We start from the raw sequence: 21,597 nt of genomic DNA on the forward strand, positions 1-21,597 counted from the left end.
GGTACAACTGCAAATCTTAATCCTTACACTATCCTAGCAATGTGGGCATTATTGCTGCTGGTTTTTTCTGAGCCTTGAAGAAGTGCCTGATGCTACATGTGCTTGAACCAGGATTTGGCCCAGGTCTTCGGCTCTTTGTGCCTATGGATTCTGGGGCCCCAAGTGCTTTAAATGTGTAGTGTCTTCAAATGTATTAAAACAGCTTGTCTTTGACTCAGCCTGAGTTCCTACTATACAAGACTCTGATGTGCACTGTGCTCAGAGAAAGATAATGAAAGGACAATCAAAGAAAGCCATGACAAATATAGGAAGCACAGGTTGCCTCTCGTAACAAGGAAGTCTAAAGACTGCAGAGCCCTCCTGCTCACTGTGAATCCTTTGGGGAGAATGCTCCAGGCTGTTTAAAGTTAACCAATGGCTTTCTTTTGTTTTACGAATAGACATACACTACTAACTACTAAATAGACACACAAAACGCAGCATATTATTATCCAGCTGTAAAAATGAAAGAAGTCAACCTGGTGGGGTGGTGGCTCATGCCTTTAATTCCAGCACCTTGGAGGTAGAGACAGGTGGATCTCTGAGATCAAGGCCAGCCTGGTCTACAAAGCAAGTTCCAGGACAGCCAGGGCTATACAGAGAAACTCTGCCTTGGAAAACCAAAACCCCAACCAACCAACTAACCAACCAACAACCAACCAACCAGCCAGCCAGCCAGCCAACCAACCAGCCAACCAACCAGCCAGCCAGCCAACCAGCCAACCAACCAACCAACCAACCAACCAACAACCAACCCACCAACAACCAACCAACCAGCCAACCAGCCAACCAGCCAGCCAGCCAACCAACCAACCAACCAACCAACCAACCACCAGCCAGCCAGCCAGCCAGCCAGCCAACCAACCAACCAACCAACCAACCAACAACCAACCCACCAACAACCAACCAACCAGCCAACCAGCCAACCAGCCAGCCAGCCAACCAACCAACCAACCAACCAACAACCAGCCAACCAGCCAGCCAGCCAGCCAGCCAGCCAGCCAGCATGAAGTCTTGCTGCTGTTACATGGCTGAACCCTGAAACCTCTGTGTTAAGTGAGAACAGCCATACACAGGAGGCCACCCACAGTCTAAAACTAACTGCGGGAGATTTCCTAGGTAAGCAAGTCCTGGAGAATAAACTTAGATGCATGCAGGGAATGGGGCATGGCTGATGCATCTGAGGTTTCCCAGAATGCCTGAAAGATCGTGGTAGGGGCTGGTAACACATTATGAATTTACTGCCCCTGAAATACACTCTATTACATGGGTTAAATGCCAGGTGTGATGGTGCACACTTTTAATCTCGGCACCCAGGAGATGGAGGCAGAAGGATTGTTATGAGTTTAAGGCTAGCCTAGACTATAGATTTGAGTTCTAGGACAGCCAGAGGATACATAATGACACTGTCTGAAAAAAAAAAACCCAATATATTAGGAAATAAAACAAAACTGGAAGTCATACTTTTCAGGTGCTTCTAGAAAACATGAATATGCAAAATAACTGGAATTGAAAAGTCCCATCTCCAGTATTCATTAAGAAGGCACTGTCTTGTGTTTGGGACTTTCGCTAAAAGGATTAGAGTTTAGAGCCCTGTGTGGTGACATGTGCTTCTAATTTCAGCACCAGGGATGCCAAGTCAGGAGGACTTAGTTCAAGGCCAGCTGGGCTACATGAAGAGATGTTCAGGGGTTCTTGCTGAAAAGTGGTGGTGGTGAAGTTATGTGTGAGCCGGGAATGGTGGTTTGCTTGACACAGTGACATTCATTATGCATAGCAAACATTAAGTGCATTTAATAAAAATTTAAGAGGTTAAGTATCTGCAGATCTCTTAAGTCATTTTATAGATGAGGGTAAAGAAAAAGAATTATGTGCACAGATATAAAAACTAGATGCATAACATTGAAAATCTTAACATAGCATGTTACCTCCTGGAACAAGTATAGAGCCACCCATCCACCGCAGTTTGCTGGAGCTGCTCACTGGGCAGGGATGCTGGTGGGCGAGTCTTGTTTCCTGGGTCTCAGGAATCTGCCACATCTCTCTTTAGGTCGGGAGAGCAGCTGGTGCATGAAGAGTGGCTGGTGGAGATGCTCCCCTGAAGCCAGCTGCTCTGCCTTTGTAGCAGCCCCCCCAAACCACAGAACTGCCTCAGCACCCATTGGACCGACCAGTAGAAAATGATTTCATCCTACGGTCTTGCCTTTTAAAGTTTGAGTGGCCCCATAATAGACCCAAGTATTTCGAGGTTCCACGTGGCTTTGTTCATGAAGTCTGCAACTAGCCAGCTGCCTGATGGAGCTGTTCTTATTAAAGCTTCATGTACCCGTCCCTCATTCACACTGTGTCGAAGGATGCTTACACTATCCCACCAACCGGGAAGTTTACCTCGTCCAAGCAAGATCCTGGTGACCAGACCTTGTTCCTGTAACTGGGGTGTCCTCTTTCCCCTGTTCTAACAGCTCTGACTCCTTTGTTGGGCCAGCCTGCTTGGCTCAGGTGGCTTTGGAATAACACCATAATGTGACTTTTTCCAAAGGATTAACGAAACCTTGGTGAGAATGTCTATTTCTATGACTCCCAAACTAACAGGAGGGATGGGCACATTATCATCAAAGCTTAGGATGCAGAGGACACAGACATCGGGACAGTAGCTTCAGCTCATGCTGTGAGCCTCTCAGACCCTCCCCTTCTTGCTGGCTCTGGCTGTGCTGGTCTGCACCTGTTGGCAGCGCTTTCTGTGACTAGGGACTGAGCCCAGGAGCCAAGCCCCAGCTCCCACAGAACACAGATCTCCTGAGTAGTTCTTTGTGGCTTTATCTACTGTGGCTATGTGAAAATTTTTATTTACTGCATTAAAAAGGTTGGATTGTGGTAAAGTGTGCAAAAGCTTTCCTGTGCTAGCCCCTTTAAAGTGTTAATTTGGTGGCATCACTGTATCTCGCGGTGGGACAGCCATGACTCTTACTTCCAGGATCTTTTCTTCATGCTAAACTGAAGCTGGTGCCAACACCCTTCTCTCCTGCCTTCACCTCCTGATCACCATTACTTCAATTTGTCTCTAGGAATGACTGAGTTAGTAAATATCACAGGAGTCGAAATCATACAGTTATTTGTAACTGACGGATCTCATTTACTAGGTCTTCAAGGTTCGCCCACATTGCAGAGCACACCACATCCTTTTGCCTTGCTGCCAGCTAATATTCTACTATGTATACACATTTTGTTTCTCCACTCATTTGTGGGTGGCCATGTATGCTGTTTCTATTTTTGACTGTTATACCTAACACTGCTTTGAAAAGTATCTATATGAGTCTTATTTCAACTCAGAAGCTCCATGTATCCACATTGGGAATAGCTGGCTACATAGTAACTGTTGGATGGATAAAGGAATGTTAGGCAATCTTCCATAGTGGCTGCATAGCTTAACTCCTCCACCAATATGACATGGGGGCTGCAACTGCTCATCTCCTCACTAACACTTGTCCTGAAGCTATTTAAGGAGGAACTACATAATCCTGGGAGGAGGCCTTATTACTTCATCTAGAAAAGAAGGGAGCTGTTGGGTTAATGAAACACCAAAGCCAGAAGCTCTGGCCTTTCAAATCAGTTCTGTGCTCCTCAGGAGTGTCTTCATAACACAACACCAATACCAACACCAACATGCTGGGCTGCAAATCTACTCAGAGACGGAACGATGCCTAGTGCTGTGTCCTTCTTCCCTAGGGTGTGCAGCTCCAGATGTGTGTTCAACTCCTCCCTTTCATCCCCTGCACTCTGCCAGCTAAGGAAAACCCATAGACACTCTCCATTTAGAGCTGAGGAAGGTAAGGGAAGCCAGTGAATGGTGACACCAAGACCCTGTTGCTTCCTTGTAAGGACTTTATTTCCATGTCACTGTGGTCTCAGGCAGACCTGCCTGAGGCACCTCTGTCTGTCTTGGTTTGGCCTCCTCAGGATTTTTTGTAGTGCTTTTCCTTAAACAAGAAGATGTTGGGTGAGCTTTGTACACCATCAGTTAATGTTTTAACAATAATTTAAAAATGGCGCTGTTGTCTAATTGGTACAAGGGACCAACAGCAACAGAACATACAGTACAAGGAACTTCACAACGAGTTCCAGTGGACCGGACCGACACACACACAGACGAGGGCAGGGACAGAGCAGTGTATGTACAGGTGCCCGAGGACGTGCGGTCAGGCTGGGCAGATGGGTCACGCAGAGTCCTAAGTCCATCTGAAGAGCTCCATACCTTTTCGGAAATGTTGACCTGCATCCTTCAGATTACAGACACTCTTGTCTTCTGGCCTCTCAGCCTTTTCACTACAAAAAGTTCACTGAGTTAAGACAGTCTGAAGCATTAAGAAAGACTCCTAAAAAAAATTAAGACCTGGACAAAATAAAATTTTACTTGGAACACTCTGAACTCAACATGGAGAAACCCAACCAGAATGGAACAGTGCAAATTCAACAGGCAGGCAGAACCGAGAGCAAGGGTGTTCGGAATCTCTTAAAATGTACATTTTTAAAACTCTTTAAATCTATTTATACCTTATTTACCTTTTTGTTTAATATATTGTGTGTAAAAAAGATGGAGACAAAAATAGTTTTCTGAGCTATGAAAAAATTATTACAGGCACGTTTGCTGTTTCATCCCCGAAACACCTCAGTTTACCAGGTTGAACATTCAGTAGCCGTATGTCTTTTTTTAAAAAACATCCTTTGACTTTGAGAAAGCTACATCTTTCCTTTGGGGTGGAGGTTTGTTGATGGTGGTGATGGTCTGGTGATGCAAATTACAGTGAACTATTCCAGCGGTCATCCATGCAAGCTTGCATCCAGTCGTGGGTACGGCTTCTCCTCTGGCGGGTCCTCCTCACCGCGTTCCTCCATGGACACTGGGTCTCCGGGTGACTGAGACTGTGAGGCAGTGGGGGAAGGTGGGGCCCAACGGGATGGAAGGCGGCGGTTTGCTGGTCTCTCTGGCCTGGAGAAGCAGGGCTCTAGGGAGGGCGCGAGCGCAGAACAAGGCAGTTCCTTCAGAGCCGAGAGAGGGAGACAGACAGCGTTACTCAGATCTGCAGTGTCATGTGGGCCACGGCCCCAACACATTCCAAACACACTGAAGTCAAATGAACAAACCAGGCAGCTTCAGCGTCTGAATGATTATTGCATGCATGGAGAAACTTAAAATGATCGGTTAAACACTCCACATGAATGATTAGTGACGTGACCTGTTACGGTGTGACAGAACATAGCAACACGGTGACATGGGGCTGCTTTGTAGGACATCTCCAGAACTGAGCTGGAACACAGAGAAGATGAAGTAACAACTGGGGCCACCTTGTCCCAGGCTCATACTTGAGCCTCGTGAAGGATTGATCCTTTTGGCTACTGAGCTGGTCTCGAGGGATCTCAGTCTACTGAGGTCCACAGAGACCCAGGGTTACATCCAGCCATATTAGCAACGGGACTCAGATGGAACTCTGTTTATTCCAAGCTGACTGGCAGCAGGCTAAACAAACTCCCACAAGTTGTGGAAGAAAACCCGTTGCATTCAGAAATTTTAATTGAGGTCTAGATTTCTTTAATGACTCCTCACTGCGGCCGTGGTCTTAGGACTAGAGCTACGCCGCACTTGTCTTTCAGCCACTGTAACAATCTAAGGGCTGACCATGTGGCACACAACATCCGGCCATCTGTGGCTGCTTGCCTGTTTAAAGGGAATGTAGGTTGCGTGTCCTTCGCCTGCACGTCGGGGATCGGGGATGTGGAAAGCTGTGTCACATGCAGTGTGGATCGTGGATGACGACATCATGGATAAGGCTCCACAAGAAGTCAAGAAGTGAACTACCAGAGTTAGACGTGACTAACAATGAAAGACCCCGAATGAAGAGACTGGGAACAGTGGGGGTGGAGGAGTAGAGACTGTGTCCTGTGGACAGACAATGGCTCTTGGGGGAAGATGAAACGTGACAGACGATGCTCGGAGACAGCCAGGAAGGATGGCAATGACCCAAGGGCAGCAAGGGACACAGGGGCTTCTGCAAGAGCAATGGAGTAATGGGGCAGTCTTTCCCTTATTCCTGAGGGGCCAGCAAAAAAGGAAACATTAACACTGAGGGCATTTCAACAGATGCCTGGTTTTTGGCAGGTGGCTTAGCTGACCTAGGAGGAACCTCCCTGACCTGGGAGGAGCCTCCCTGGGCCATACTGATGGCACCCCAACAGCCAGGATGTGCCTGTAGCTACCACATGGACACACTCGAAGTCAGGGTGCTGCTGCAGCTGTCTCATTACATCATCTCTCTCAGCACAGGGAGGAGGGTGGGGACAGTCTGCGAAATCTGTGTCCTGGCACCCGCTGCTGTCACAGCAAACGTGAGCACCTATGCTGCGTGTTGGGGTTTCAGGGTTACCCAGCCGCTCTTCCCACTGAGGGTGAACAGGAACTAGCTCTTCTCAGAGGCAATCACACCCTCCTCACTAGCATGGGAAAACCACGGAGCCAGGCTATCCAGGAAATTAACATGTCCCCTTATAAGAATACCAGCACACGCAAGCAATGCTGTCCGCAATTCAGAACAGTGAGGTGGCTTTGCGGAAATGGCCTTTCACCCCAGTTTCTTGGCTATTTCCCCCACCCTGCCACGGGACACCCCTTTTATCTGGTGGCAGCTATGTCTCCCCCAAGACATTGTTATATAGACCAGGCTGGCCTCAAAACTTCGATATCTACTGCCTCTGGCTCCCCAGTGCTGAGCTAAAGCTGTGTGCCACCCCGATTAATTAGCACGGGCTTGACTTTTGTTATTAACTTCAGGTAGGTCAGTCAGGAGGGTGACTGCATCCCTGACTTGTCCCCAAATGCATACTTTCTTACAGGTCTCACTTGGGAACGGGAATGTCTGCTGCTATTCATTCAGCTTATGTTTATCAAGAACTCACTTTTTTCACCAGTGGACTCCCTTGGAAGGACAAGAGACTTTTGGGTTTACTTTTGATTCGTGTTTGCTTGAAAGACAAGAGAGAGAAGGCTCAGCACATTATGCATGCTATACACCAGCACACGGCGACACAATACGAGACCAAAATGCCAGTGAGCAGTGGTGGGTAGGTCTAAAGCCAAAGACTCCCACAGGCAAGACCTGAGATGGTCCCTCCTGACCAGTGTTTCTCTGTTGAACTGCACGAGAGGAGACTCTTTAGTGGGACCTACATCCTATGCAGTCCACCCTGGAGTTGGGCCGAATGGGGTGTCTGAGCTCAGGGTCTGTCCCTTGGGGGTGAGAGTGGATAGCCACAGATGATGATGGATGCTGAATGCCAACCACAAGAACGCCAGCTACACACACAACCCTGTGGATGGGTGGAGGCAGGGAAGAACCACTTACAGTGTGAGGCAGGCAGGGCTAGAGTCCCCAGGGGGCAGTTAGTAAGACAGTTTGGTTCTGGACAGACAGACAGAGAAAGAAGAGAAAAACAAATCGGTTGGAAAGTGTCTCAAACAAAACAGTACAAGTATAGACTCGGCTCCAAGATGGCCTCCAGGAGGGAGCGGTGGCCTCTGTGCTCACTCAGAAGGAGGCCATGGCTCGGCTCACAGGATTGTCAACGCACCGGAGGAAGCAGAACAGAGGGGTAGGGACCTCCCAGCTCTCTGACAGAACTTCCGTGGCAGGGCTGGTTACACAGTCTGGTTTGTTCTGATCACCACAAGCTATGGCCGCCCATGCTCAACCGTCCCCTCCAGGGTACATTAGGCTCTTGGAGGGTAGGGTGCCACCTATGTCACATCATTTTCTTGGCACATCTCTGCTTTGGTGCCAAGCTGAGAGAGAGAGAGAGAGAGAGAGAGAGAGAGAGAGAGAGAGAGAGAGAGAGAGAGAGAGAGAAGAGAGAGAGAGAGGGAGAAGAGAGACAGAGACACGCCAGGGTCACTTGAGGGGTGAAAGGGGAGCAGAGGAGTAACATTTCCTGTCTCTGATGTTGAGATTCTAGCCACAATACCACACAGGGTGTTTGGCACAGGCTAGGAAAAAACACTGGTGATTCTGCTTATCTGGGCATGAAAGCCAGGCCTGGCACACATTCACCAAGACATGAAACATGATTTCTGATGGGACTACTGTGAGGGGGTCAATCCAAACAGGAAGGATTGATTCTCCTGGCATCCAAAACATGCAAACATCTGAGAGAAGGGGAGAAACCATGTCCTCTGTGCTATGCAGGCTGTTCTAAACATTCACTGTCAAGAATACAAAGGTTCTTTTGTGCCCTAAATAAATCTCTATCATCTCTAATACGAGTAGAAACTCAAGATGGCCAATTGGTGATGTTTTAAAGCAAGTTCTATCTTAGCTGAAGGCAGAGTAGGCATTTAAAAAAAGATCCTCCCAAGCCACAAAAACTTACCTGAGGGCTCCTGGGGTTTAGTGGTAAAAAGATGAGAGAAGACACCGTTTGCTTCCTGAGAACTCTTACCCTACGATGTCCATCCTTCTCAGAGCATGTAGCCAGTCTGTCCTGACAACTCAGGACTTGGGAAGAGCAGGTCATGGGACTGCCATTTCTATAGGTCAAAATCAACCTTGGCCTGACCTACTTCTGCTTTGAACTATTTTGAGTTAAGTACTTCATGGAGGGCTGGCCTGGGAACCTAATCATTTCTCCCCTGTGAGCAATTTGAGGGAGACAAAGAAAATAGACCTTTCTCCTCATGTCATCAGGAAGCCAGGGCTGGTGCCATGCAAGGAAGCAGTGAAGAGCCTGGGAGCATTCTGCTGTCTTCTGTCCCTGCCCTTGCTGCATGTGGGCTGGGCTTGGACGATGCTCACACACACATGCACATACGCGTGCGTGCGCGCGCGCACACACACACAAACACACCTGGGATCCTAGCACTTGCACTCAAAACTTACTCATGGGTTAGACCTACTTGGTCAGCACTGTAGTGTGACAGTGAGTCGTAAATCCTCGTGGCTTTCACAACTCTTACCATCAGGCTGCTTCCTGTTACTGCAGACCTGGGAATTTCTTTCTTTTGAGACAAGTTCTCATAACATAGCCTTGGATGGCCTAGAGCTCAAAGAGCCACACCTTCCTTGGCCTTCCAAGGACGAAAGTGCAATACCAGGCCTAAGAAACCAAGCCCGCGAGTGCTACGAGTGCCCTTGTTTGCTTGAATTTTTTTGTGCTGTGTTTGTTTTGTTTTTAGTACAAGAATACACATGGGTATCTGTATCAGGAGAATCCAGTGCTGACAGATTTGTGTCACATTGCAAAAAAAAAAAAAAAAAAAAAAAAAAAAAAAAAAAAAAAAAAAAAAAAAAAAAAAAAAAAAAAAAAAAAAGGATCTATTACCTGACTCCAATGAAAAAGGTTGGTTTATAAGATGACAAACTGCTGAACTGTGCTGAGGTGGCCTGAGAATCCAAAAGCTCTTCTTGTAGTTCCCAATGAAAGAATTTTGTGTCTGTGTTATCCAAATGCACTGTAACATGGCCTTCACACAACCACACATAAAGAACTACAGTGTAGAGAAATCCTGGCAGACAGACAGGCACACACGCACAGTTTCCACTTAGTTTCTACACTTGTACCACATCACACACAGAGAACAATTATACACCAAACTAAGAGAGTCATTTTTGGCCTGCCCAGAGGATGAAGCCGGAACAAGACACATCCTCACGATGCTGGGGACAGAGTAAACTTGCTTACGAGGTACTCTGGGTTTGCCTTTCTGCCTGTTCCACTCCATCTCGACTCCATCCCTGCCCAAGAGGACTTCTTATGCCGGGCAGCCTAAGCTAGCGCTAGTGGGGAAGGAAACCGCTACCCAATTTACCTCCATGGATCCTGGTTCAGCTGGCACTGGTTCTCCAGTGTGGCTGTCGCTGGTGAGACCTGAGGAGCCATGGGTGGCTTGCTTCCTCTCCTCCTTTAAGGCATGCTCCAACAACTTTTTGTTGAGGATCCGGGCCACATTCTCAGTGAGCGTGTAGCCAGGGGGCGCGGATAAGTCCTGTCTCACTGGAGTGCTCTCTCCCCCATCCTCCCTGAGCACCTCTGAGCCTACCCCTAAGGGGCTGGGTGACCTTCCGCGGGAACTGGTGCCTGTTTCCTGGCCTGGACCCAGCTCCTGTCGCGGTTCAGCTGATCGAGATCGGCTCCCAGCCCGAACCCCGACGGGACTGTGGTCGATGATGTTGAAGAGGCTGGAGAGGCCATCATTGATGGTGGTGTGCACAGGGCTCTCCCTTGTGGTGGTGGAGCGGGCCCAGGCCGACTCGCTGAACCCTTTCTGGGGCATGCATGGTGAGGTCCTGCTATTTGGCTGGTCAGCTTTTGAGAGGGGCTTCCTCTGAAGTTTAGGAGAACCGTACTTTGGGGAGCAGCAGGTGCGTTCGAACTTGGCCTGCACCTTCTCGATGGCAGGGGCCACCTGTCTGCTCCTAAGGCTGCGGGAAGGAGAAGACACGGGCGTGGTGCCACCTCCGGCTTTTGGCGTGAGACACTTGTGGGGGCTGCTGGTGACACCGCTGGCACGTAGGGCCTCGGTCTGCAGGCCCACACTGATTGTCTGGGTGGTCTGTGTCCCTGCTGTCCTGGACCCATTGGTCTGGCAGGCCATATCCCTGACGTGTGGCTCGGCAGGACCTGAGCAGATGGCATTCCTGACAGAAAAGGCCACCTCCTTCATGTCGTCGCTCATGTTCTTAGACATATCTAGGCTGTTCAGAGGGGAGGCAAATCCCAGAGAGGGGCAAATAGGTCTGTCGAGGGGGCGGAGAGACCCCTCTACACAGTCTCGGGGGTGTCTGGGTGGGGTGCAAGACCACCTGTTGAGCACAGGTTCTGAATGACCTCCCTTGCCTTCTGCCAGGTTCCCTCTTGCTCTGCTCATAGGAAAGGGGCCCTCGGGGTCTGCTCGGCTCCTACCCTCGCCACCTGACGCTATACTGTCAACGCGGCGAATGGCAGGCGGGCTATGCAGCACATGCACCCCAGACTGCTCGGTGAGGACGTGGGTCCGCAGGGGCTGCTTCTGGCAGTGCTCTGGACTGGTCATGGTGTCTGTAGTCATTGTGACACTTGTGGTCAGGTACCAGGAGGAATCCGGACAAGGCTCTGTGGTGGTCTCGTGCCCCACCCGCCCCACCTCGGTCCTGTCTGCCCAGAGGTCTGGAGGCCGATCGGCCCCAGCCCTGGGGGATGCGTAATCCCAGTCATTGCTGTGGAACTCTTCAATGTACTTCAGGTCATCGGGAGACAAGGGTGGGGTGACATCCTCCTTGCTGCTGGCAGATGGTAGCCCCTTCTCAGGCAGGAACGGAGAGACGTCCATCAGACGCTGGAACTCAGACATACAGGACACAGATACAGCCCTGGGGAAAGATGGGAGATGGGTGTCAGCTCCTGGGCTGTGCTCGGCACAAGGTGGACCCATGGAGGTGCCTACCTAGCTCTTAAAGCGTGGGCCAGCCACTTGATATGCTCTGAGTGGCTGATATACACACCTGATGAATGCCTTTACTGTCCTCTATAGGCGACAAACTCGCTTAGATCATGATCAACGGGAAAGGGAAAGACAAGTGTGGAAAAGCCATAGCTCGACTTTGGTAGCCAATACGTATGCTTTAACTCCTCTGTGTCAGATACGACTGACTTCCTGTTTCAACCTGACATAAATTCATTGAATGCTTTCCATGGACCCGTCTGACAACACAGAGGTGTTGGATGGTGTATTGAACAAGTCAGGAGATGGCTGGGGGCTGGATGTGCCCTCTGCCTGAGGTGACAGAACCTTTGTGACCTGGAATCTCTTCAGCTGCAGCGGAAGTGGGAGGCAAGGTGGACACTATCACGCTATATTAGCTTCCCCTCACCTGACAGAGTTTATACCTAGGGTTCTAGCGCAGCCCTAGCCGTGCCTGAGGTGACCCCAGATCCAGCACACAGACCACTTCTCTACAGGACCTCTTACTAACAGTAAGCCAGGCTGGGGCAAGTCTGTACTCGCAGTGATGTCTACACAGAACCACTAGGGGCTTCGTGGCTCTGGGGTGAGCTGGAGGGAGAAGCGTAGAGGCGAGAAAGAATGGAGGGACACAGACCTTAGAAGCAGCCACGTTGGAGAAACAATGTACTGAAAGCATGTTTGGCCACCTCCTGATGCAGGACCTGCCATATTGTTAGAAGTCAGAGGGTGTACAGCCAGGGGAGTGGGTCAGGACCTTTGTGGTTTTACGTTGGCTATTTTGATGCTGTTTACAGATTATAATCTGTATTGTTGTATGTATAATCTGTATTGTTGTATAATCTGTATGTTGACTACTTTTGAAATCAATAGAAGCAAGTAAAATTTAAAAACACAATTATAGTACATAAAGGCAATAGAAAGGTGGGAGGCCTGGGTCATTAGAAGCGAAGGGCTTGAAGCCTACACCTTCACCTTCCACACAAAGCTAATGTTCCTGTGGATGGGGAGGAGCACTTTGTGGAAGGACAGCTATGTGCTACTCCTCTGTCAGATATGATTGACTTCCTGTGTGTCCTTACACGTAAGCCACACAGAGAAAACAGAGTATCTTTCAGGGAAATTGAAGCTCTCCTGTTTACAGATGTGGAAACTGAGGCCCACAGGAACAGATCAGTAAAAGGCATATGCAAATTACTTCCAGAGGCCAAGCCCACGCATAGACTTTGCGTTGCCTGGGGAAGACCAAAGAAGAAGGGCAGATCCATGCCTAGGCAACAATCTGGTTGTGTGGACAACAGCCAGCATGGGCTGACAAAGAGACAGTCATTTAGAGCCTCCTAGTTCACTCAACAATAAAGGATAAAGCTGAAAGCGGCAAATTGCAACAGCACCCGATGGAAATAAAATGTATCCATCTACAGAGGGAAGAAAAGCAAAATCAGAGAGCTCGTGTAGCCATCTACTGAGGGAAGAAAGGCAGACCAGGGAGCCCAGCGCAGCAGGCAGGGAGCAGCAGGCAGGGAACAGGTATGTAACGTGTGAAGGGTAGCGGCCGCAGCCTACTCCCTTCAGGAAAGACAAACTGGGCACAGCCAGTCTGGTGCCTCATGGGTGGAGAGGCGCCTCATGGATGGAGAGGCTTTCAGAACCCAGGGAGAAGAAAGTTTTCCTTGAATCACTTAATAGCTGGCCTTTCCGAACACTCCTCTGGACATGGCAAATGAAGTATGTATTGCCTTTTTGTTGCTAAAACTAAAAACACAGCATGTCTACGAAATGAATGATCTAAAAGCAATTATTCACTTACCTTTGAAGATTTCCCTTGCGACCTTCTTCTTCCTGCAAAGGGAAACGAATACTTCTGGAATCAGTCAGTTTGGCTTCCTAGGAATCCTGTCTGGCTAATGTCACTTGCTCTGCTCTGGTCCCTCAAGATGTGGTTTTGAATGCTCACTGAGGCCAAGTCCTAAGCCACTGCCCTGAGCCCTTTGAAGTCGAACAGCAGAAGCAGCATCAGAAGCATCATGGGAGGGCAGGGTAGCCTCTGTAGTCTCCAGGGAGGAGGAGCTGCCTGGGCGAGAGACCTGACTGAGCTTGTTGAGCTAATGGCTCTGTGCATTCCTGCAGAGACCTCCTGACTTTATGGAGTTCAAAGTACTGTCGATCCACAGAGAAAGTCTGTGTGGTGTGTGCGTGTGTTTGTGTCTGTGGTGCGTGTGTGTGTGTGAGTGTGTGTGTGAGTGTGAGTGTTGGGGTGGGAGCAGAGGTATCAGTGAGGAGACACTTGGGAGCTTGAAGTCCTGTATGTGTGTGAGTGTGAGAGAGTATATGTGTGACTGTGTGTGTGAGTGTTGGGGTGGGAGCAGAGGTAACAGTGAGGAACAAGTTGGGAGTGTGACATCCTCTGGTCCAAATCTTGCCATGGAGGTTGGTGTGGCACTCTTGGGGCCAGGACCCCCGCTTACTTTTAAACATTCTTAGTTACAATCCATAACAGCAAGAGAGCTGTGCTGCCAAGCAGCACCACAAATGCACAGGTTATCTGTGTGTTGGGAAAGGACTCAGACAACAAGACTGAAGGACGCCCCTCCCCACAGACAGTAAGACTGACGGACGCCCCTCCCCACAGTCAGCAAGACTGACGGACGCCCCTCCCCACAGTCAGCAAGACTGACGGACACCCCTCCCCACAGTCAGTAAGACTGATGGACACTTCTCCCCACAGTCAGCAAGACTGACGGACACCCTTCCCCACAGACAGTAAGACTGATGGACACCCCTCCCCACAGTCAGCAAGACTGACGGACACCCCTCCCCACAGACAGTAAGACTGATGGACACCCCTCCCCACAGTCAGCAAGACTGACGGATGCCCCTCCCCACAGACAGCGTGCCTCTGTTTCTGCTGCAGGGAGGAGTAAGGTTCCCATTTTGACCTTGTGCCCTCTCTTCTACGAAACTGGACTGTAGAGACCGCCTGCATATCTGCGGGCAGGGTCGACAAACATTCTACCATGCCAATACACACTACTGGGACTAAGGCGTTTGATGTCACTGACTACATGGTTGAAGCATCCCTCAATCTGGAAACTTGTAATATGAAACACTTCAAAATCTGGAAAACTTTCAGTTCAGACATTTGTTTCACACACAAATAAATATATTGAATAAGATTACCTTTAGGCTATGTGCACAAGGTGTATATGAAACTTAGAATGATTTCCGTGTTGGAACCGACTCTGATACCTAAGACACCTTATTATAGATAAATATCCCAAACCCTGGAAGAATTGGAAATCTAAAACCCCGTGGTCTCTCAGTATTTTGAACAGGGTACATCCGAATCATATAATGCCCCCATATTTCAACACTGTCCGAGGCAAGTCTTTCTAAGTATGAAGTATTTGAAAGAACACCATCCAGTGTAGCCGTTGTTAATTGCTTCAATGATCCCTATACCCGGGACCCCATCTGATCCTCCCAGTTTTATTGAGACAGGGTCTCACTACCCCTATACCAGTTTTTAAAATGAGGTTTTAAAAAACATCATCACAGGGGAAAAAAGTGATCTTATGTCACAGAAATTTGGTGGTTCTCTAAATTCACTCACTTGGCAATCTGATTGTTGGATGCTTTTCCCCTTTGCCCAGAATAACATATTTATAGCGGCTGCCATTTACTGATAGCTATTAAATGTTAAGAAGTTTCTTAACACAGAATTACTTCTCAGCTGTTAGCTTTCTAGAATCAGAAAACTGTACTATGATTTCAAGAAAAGTTGAAAAAAATGTACATTTATTTTCTCTTTTGTGTTTTGTTGACTATACTTATTCTTAAGAGTTGTCACGTTATGCAGGACCACAGTGCAGCATTTCCACAGGACTGGTCGGGTCCACCAAAGAAAACCATCCGATCACCAATGGCAATGGTTCACGTGGCTCAATGCACAGGTTCTGGGGGGGAACTTGGTAAGGGGGAACTCGGCTAGACACTGGCTGCCCCTGATCACAGCTCCCTCCAGCCATTAGGAAGCTCAGGGGACAAACCCATGCTGACCTCGGCAAGGCAGTTCCTGAGAGGTGGCAGATCCTCTGGATCTTCATCCAGGGACAAAGCATCCAAGTACAGGTTCTCGCTGGCTGAGCACCTGTCCGACTCCTTCAGTTTGGAAAGCGGCCGGTCTTCAAATGGGATGGGGTCAGTGTCCTCAGTGGGCCACACGGACACAGGTCGGGAGGGGCGCAGGCTTCCTTGGTGTGGGTAAGGGTGGGTGTCGTCTTCCCTTCGGCTGCAGAGGAGGCTGCCGCTTCTTCGGGGACTTCTCTCTTTCTGTAACTAGGGGTGTTAAACATGGAAAGAGTCAGCGTCCGTTTTTCAGTGTGACTGTCTCTCTAAGACCATCCTTTCCCTTGTGCTGAGTTGCCTGTGTCTACCTGAAAGGACTTGGCTAGAAGCAAGCAAAGGTTCGTACGGTTCTCACCTTAGTTTCAAAATGTCCCACAAGACCATGCAGATGCTCCGTGAAGAAAAGCATGTTTTGCTTCAGAATGTGCCTTGTCCACACAAGCCTTCCTGATCAAATATCTGTTTGGAGGGGTCTTTGCTGCTGTTCGCTTCATTTTTGTTGTGGTAGAATAATTTATTTATCAATTATTGCGCTCATGGGAAATTAGACTTTTTTTTTTTTTAAGCTTAATGCGAATAAGCATCAGGTTTAATACTTTCATTTGCAATTACCTCCAGGACTTTATGCTCCATAGAATACTTCCATGGACGGCAAAGTCCTGAAATGAACTGCATTTTCCTAATCGATTCAAGGGGGGATACCAAGTTCTATATATATAATCCAAGTGTTTGAACTGGATGACAGCCACGTGGTGCTAAAAGATGGCTTTAACTCTGCTTGAGAGGGTTAAACCTTAACTGTGCAGACGGCTAAAGATCTGGCATGCTTGTTGGTCTAGCTTGGAAAACTAAAGTGGTATCAGGTGAGCACAGATCACTCTGAGTGAGAAGATTGGAGATGAAGGCGCTGGGGATAAAGGCAGTGAGATCGCATGTGCCCAGCACTTGCAAGGCCCTGCTCCAAAGGCACTTAAGAAGGCAGGGACTGAAGCTGAGAGGTGTGGTCTCCTGGTTTGCCAGCAGAAGTGATTTCTCAGCTGGTGCTTAGCTCGGTGGAGATGAGCGGACGGGTGAGTTGGCAGAGGGGACTGGTAGCTAAAGACAGGTGGCCAGACAGTTGGAGTAGTTTATCAGAGAGCTATGTAAAATCACAGAGGACCAGTGTGTCCCGGAGGCGTGGCTCAAGCTCCCTCCAACATACACACTTACAGAAACTACAATTGAGGCTTGAAGGTATATTCACCCACGACTTTCCAATGAGATCTTCCCTGGCGTATGCTCCTAGAAAAACTATTCTCTTGAATAAGTAAATTTTCTAACAAAATCCAAAGTGACATTTGGACTTCATCGGAAAGAGTGGCTAACTGAAGATTTCCAGTTCTCCAGCACTGAGATGGTAGAAGAATTTCTAAAAAAAAAAAAAAATCCCTCAAACCCAGACAGATGGTTTGTGAGAGCATCTTTACAAACTGCATGTCTGCGACCCAGTTTGAACCTATGTCCATAAGCTTGCAGAAATGTGACTGGTGACTCATCAGGAGGAAGCTGTACAGGACAGAAGGACCCTCTACTCAGCTTATTTCTCCTTTTGGAGGTATTCACACAGAAAGCTCTGAACACTATTGTTAATCCAAGATAGGGGCATCCACAGAAAAATCTAAGATGGCAACCTGCAGCAGGTTCACAGTTAAACTGGGGAATAATCCAATCTCTACGGGTTTGAGCTCAGCTCCCTCTGTCTCTTCTCCTCCCTCCCTCATGACACATCTCTTCGCAGTCCCCCTAATGATGCTAAGTGCACCGCTTTAAAAAAATATATATATATACATATATATAAATATATATATGAAAGCTTTTTATTATATCCCTCTAACGCGTGTCAGTGCCGTTTGAGTTTCAACACATGATCCTCTCCCAAGTTATTTTGGGCAAAGAATTAAGATGCTAGCATCACGCTGGGAGCTGCAAATGTGCGCTGAGGGTGTGTGTGAAGGGACAACTAAAGAGGAGAGCTATGAGCAGACGCGTTCTAACTCAGTAAAGTGGAACTTCAAAAATAAACCCGGGCAGCCAGCAGCAGTTTTCACTGAAGCTGCTAAGTATCAGGTTTCCAAAAAAAAAAAAAAAAAAAAAAAAAAAAAAAAGCCATGAGCCAGAGCGGCCAGAGCTGGCAGTCCCTGCTGCTTAGATGCCTGTGTAATGCTGTAATGGTGTCCGTATCACGGGTCCTTAGCAGGTAGGGTTTCCCCGGGCTGCATACATACTGTACTTCCCATCTACAGCAGAACAACATTTAATACAAACAGAAAATTTCACAGGTTTTATGTTGAATGATTAAGGACAGCAACATCTCAAGATGGTCGCCTCACAACCGGGTGAGAAGAAGAAGGTCACCCTGCGAACAGATTTTAGAGGGTGGGCCTGCTTGCTGTTCAGCTCCCTAAATACACATATAGATATGCTCTGTGACTGAGACCTGGGAGCTGATCGGTCCTATGGAGAAATCTAGTGTGACTGCATAAAAGCTAACTAGCCCCCAGTCAAATGCCAATGAGATAAGAGTCTTTCTGCTAGGATCGATGAGACACGCCGAGTGACCGTAGCCACGTTCCGACAGTCGTTCAGCACTCGCACCACCTCATGTGGTGTAGAAATTATGTGGGAGTTTAACGACACTGGGAAAGCATGAAGCACATGTTCTGCAAGTGGAAAATGGATTTAGTGCCACTTCTTTGACTGTCCATATCAAGTTATCTCAGCCAAGGTTATACGGCTTCCCAAGGAGTCAAATATCAAGTGGATGCCATGAGGGATATTCAGTTACATATTCAGTTCATCTATGGAATGTAAAGCTCGACATTAAACCAGCAGGCCACTGGGGGAGCAGTGAAGCCTGTGCACGCCTCGCGCCTCCACTTGTCCATACATCTCCGTGGGCACTCAAGCCAACGTCCTCTTTCAGATAACACTTATGGCTATGTATTAGTTTTCAAGTAGGGTAGTGAGGTTGCAAAACCCTTTAGGATGCTGAGTACTTTGGTGGAAATGAGACCCATTCCTGAGAGCCGCATCTGATAGGGAAATGCTGCACAGATGCTGGGGTCTACAGAACAGGTGTGAGGGCCAGGTGGACGCCTGAAACGCCAAGTGTTGCAACACCTAAGACACAGAAATGAAGCTCAGCTCTTGGTCCTTGTTATCACCCCTCAAAATAGTCTCCAAGTGAGGTGACAGCTCAACCCTGGGTCACTTCAGAAACTGAGTGTCATCAGATGTGTCTGGCCAAGGTTTTCTTTGCTAGAAACTTCCTCATTCCCCAGAGAAAAACAAAAGCCTTAGATACCTGCCGAATTCACAGCAAGTGTGACTTTCAACACCAAAGAAGCCTGGGACAGGATCGACAAGCAGCAATGGCTAGATAAAGGGATCATCAAAGGCTCATGACAGGGAACACGGTGGCCTCTCTGGGGTAGAGCAGGGACACTCAGGTGAGCAATCCAAAGTAGTGGCTGAGAATGAAGGTCTCTAGCCGTAGTGGCTGAGAATGAAGGTCCCTAGCCGTAGTGGCTGAGAATGAAGGTCCCTAGCCGTAGTGGCTGAGAATGAAGGTCCCTAGCCGTAGTGGCTGAGAATGAAGGTCCCTAGCTGTAGTGGCTGAGAATGAAGGTCCCTAGCACCAGGCTGCCATGGGTTACCTGGTGTTTCCCAGGAGGAGAAACACTGCCTCTCAGAGAGAAAAGAAAGAGCATGCAGCGTGCAAGCTCCAGGAAGCACAGAGAGTTAGAAGATTCACCAAGAGCCTTCTCCAAGGCTGCATCAACACTAACAGTTGTGGAGGAAGATGACACCGGTAGGCCGAGCTGTCTGCAGTTTGTGTAGCATAGGTCCAGCCCTCACAGATCATATACTGCAGTGGGCTTCAGTTAGGTGTCCTCCTGGTAGCCACCCTGTAAGTGACCCCTCATCCTTGGTCCTATAAGTACCCCATATAAAGTCAGTGGCTCACTGAACTAGATTTGGGTGGAATCATCCCTTGATCTCTGGGCAGAACTCCATCAGGGACACAGACATCTGTTCATGTCTCCTAAGAAAAAGTCAAGTTGGGTGTGATAAATTGGTGTTTATTGTATAAGAATACGTGCTACTGTTAGCTCCGAATCTCTGCCTTGAGGCAGACCCACTCCACGGAGCACAGATGCTAGGCACAATCTGGCAGATTCTTCACAGAGCTGTATTTCTAAACCAAACAGGAAGTGCTGACTTTCCCCTTGGTAGTATCTGGAGAATTCTGAAGTGGAGCCATATCAAATATTAGCAAGGTGACTCATTGTTGATCAACCCGGGACAGCCTCCACTCTTCCTGTCTGTGGTACGCTTTCTTGCTCTCTACTGTTTCTAAGTCAAAGACTCTGGGTCATTTCTAAGTCACTTAGTGCGTCCTGGGTCCTTCCCAAATTTAAACTCAGATTCACCTCCATTCAATTTTAGCATAGGAACAGTGCCGTATATGCACTCAGCAGAGAATACTTCTCAAAAGGTTCTCTTATTAGCACAAACTGAGTGAGCATTTATAATGGAGTCATGATCCCCTTTATCCTAGATACTGTTTCTAACTGACTGGTCTCTCTTGAGGCTTTATGCATTTACAGGAATGATGGTTTGAAAGAGGCAAGGTATCTGTCTGTGGGCTGAACATCTAGCCCCTGAGGAATTCTAAAACCTCTGCTCAGTGTGATGTGAAAGCCTTAATTTCCACATCCCTTCCGGCCTACTGCAGCTACGTAAGCCGCATCAGGCGTGCGCAATGCGGAGAGCTGTAATCCGGGCTGCGGGAAAGCAACTCCTGCTCTCCCCACATCCATCAGAGTTTGTTTACTGGAAGATGATGAGCTACCAGATACCTCCCTTGGTTCTGGTCCTATCTAATCACAGCTCAGCAATACCCACAGCAGGAGCAATTGCCAGCAGACAACGGCTTCTAAGTCGGCTTGGTAATTACTTCATTAATGGTAACAATTCCGTTCAGGCTGCAGCCATCACTGTGTCTTCCGTGGCCATCCTAAGAGTTAGAGTACTCTGGGGAAGAACTCCCTGAAGGCGACCCAAAATAACCTCCCCTTTCAAGCTTAATCTCCAAATCCCTTTAAAACGTCACTTCTTTTATGTTCAGCTCCTGCACATACTCCACAAAGGCAAGCTGCCTACCAACTCTGCAGTGAAAGGTGTGTGTGATGCTAGGGTGTCACGATCAACCTGAATTGTCCACTTCACTGGATTGAGAAGTGCCTACAATTAAGTAATGCTGACCTGGGAGTGTCCGTAGTGGCCTTTCAATTAATTACATCTTCAGGGATCTGACCTAATCAATGAATGAATTCCTGGGTGAATCCATAGTTGATGGTATTACTGGGAGGTGGAAGAAGGTAAGAGGTGGGGTCCTGCTGGATGAAGCAGGTCCCTGGGGCCGGTCCTTGCAGCCACTGCTTGCCCAGCTCTTCTCTATTACTCTCTGTGCTTCCTGTCCATTATGAGATGAAGGCCCTGCTCTGTCAACGTGCTTCAGCCACCACATACCATCCAAGCATAGCGCCAAGAAACCACTGACTGACCCAAAGCTGACCACATCCTTTTAAGTTGTTCTCACAGGTCTTCCGGGCACAGCTACATTAAGACATGGATTCCAGGACCAGATCTCCATCGTGGGAAGCCCAGCATTTCCCATCCTTCCTCTGGATGGCCTCAGTGGGATGCAGATAACAGCAGCAGTCTCCTTTCTCTATGTTACTGGGCTGAGAACTATCTGTAAGCTGTGCCGCACTCTGAGCTGCAGTGCTCTGGGGCTGTGCTGTGCTCTGGAGCTGCAGTGTGCTCTGGGCTGCAGTGCTCTGGACTGCAGCGCTCTGGGGCTGTGCTGTGCTCTGGGGCTGTGCTGCGCTCTGGGCTGCAGT

At 48.5% G+C, this 21,597-nt stretch overlaps 1 protein-coding gene across 10 annotated transcripts in view; it reads right to left on the minus strand.

Moving 5' to 3' along the window:
- Window positions 1-3,900: 3,900 nt before the first annotated feature.
- Mtcl1 (microtubule crosslinking factor 1) overlaps window positions 3,901-21,597 on the minus strand; it is a 119,723-nt gene continuing 102,026 nt past the window's right edge. For 7 of the 10 annotated variants that reach the window (XM_031368633.1, XM_031368629.1, XM_031368628.1 and 4 more), the window contains 4 exons: window positions 15,581-15,859; window positions 13,332-13,363; window positions 9,890-11,429; window positions 3,901-5,076 (listed from right to left, as the gene is read on the minus strand). In XM_031368633.1, coding sequence (XP_031224493.1) covers window positions 4,858-5,076; window positions 9,890-11,429; window positions 13,332-13,363; window positions 15,581-15,859 — 2,070 coding nt within the window. In that variant the 3' untranslated portion in view covers window positions 3,901-4,857. Of the gene's footprint in view, window positions 5,077-7,433; window positions 7,491-9,889; window positions 11,430-13,331; window positions 13,364-15,580; window positions 15,860-21,597 lie in introns of all 10 variants that reach the window. The other 3 variants (XM_031368634.1, XM_031368632.1, XM_031368635.1) reach the window with 2 other exon arrangements.

The sequence above is a fragment of the Mastomys coucha genome, unplaced genomic scaffold, assembly GCF_008632895.1.
Source record: "Mastomys coucha isolate ucsf_1 unplaced genomic scaffold, UCSF_Mcou_1 pScaffold14, whole genome shotgun sequence".
Taxonomy (NCBI): domain Eukaryota; kingdom Metazoa; phylum Chordata; class Mammalia; order Rodentia; family Muridae; genus Mastomys; species Mastomys coucha.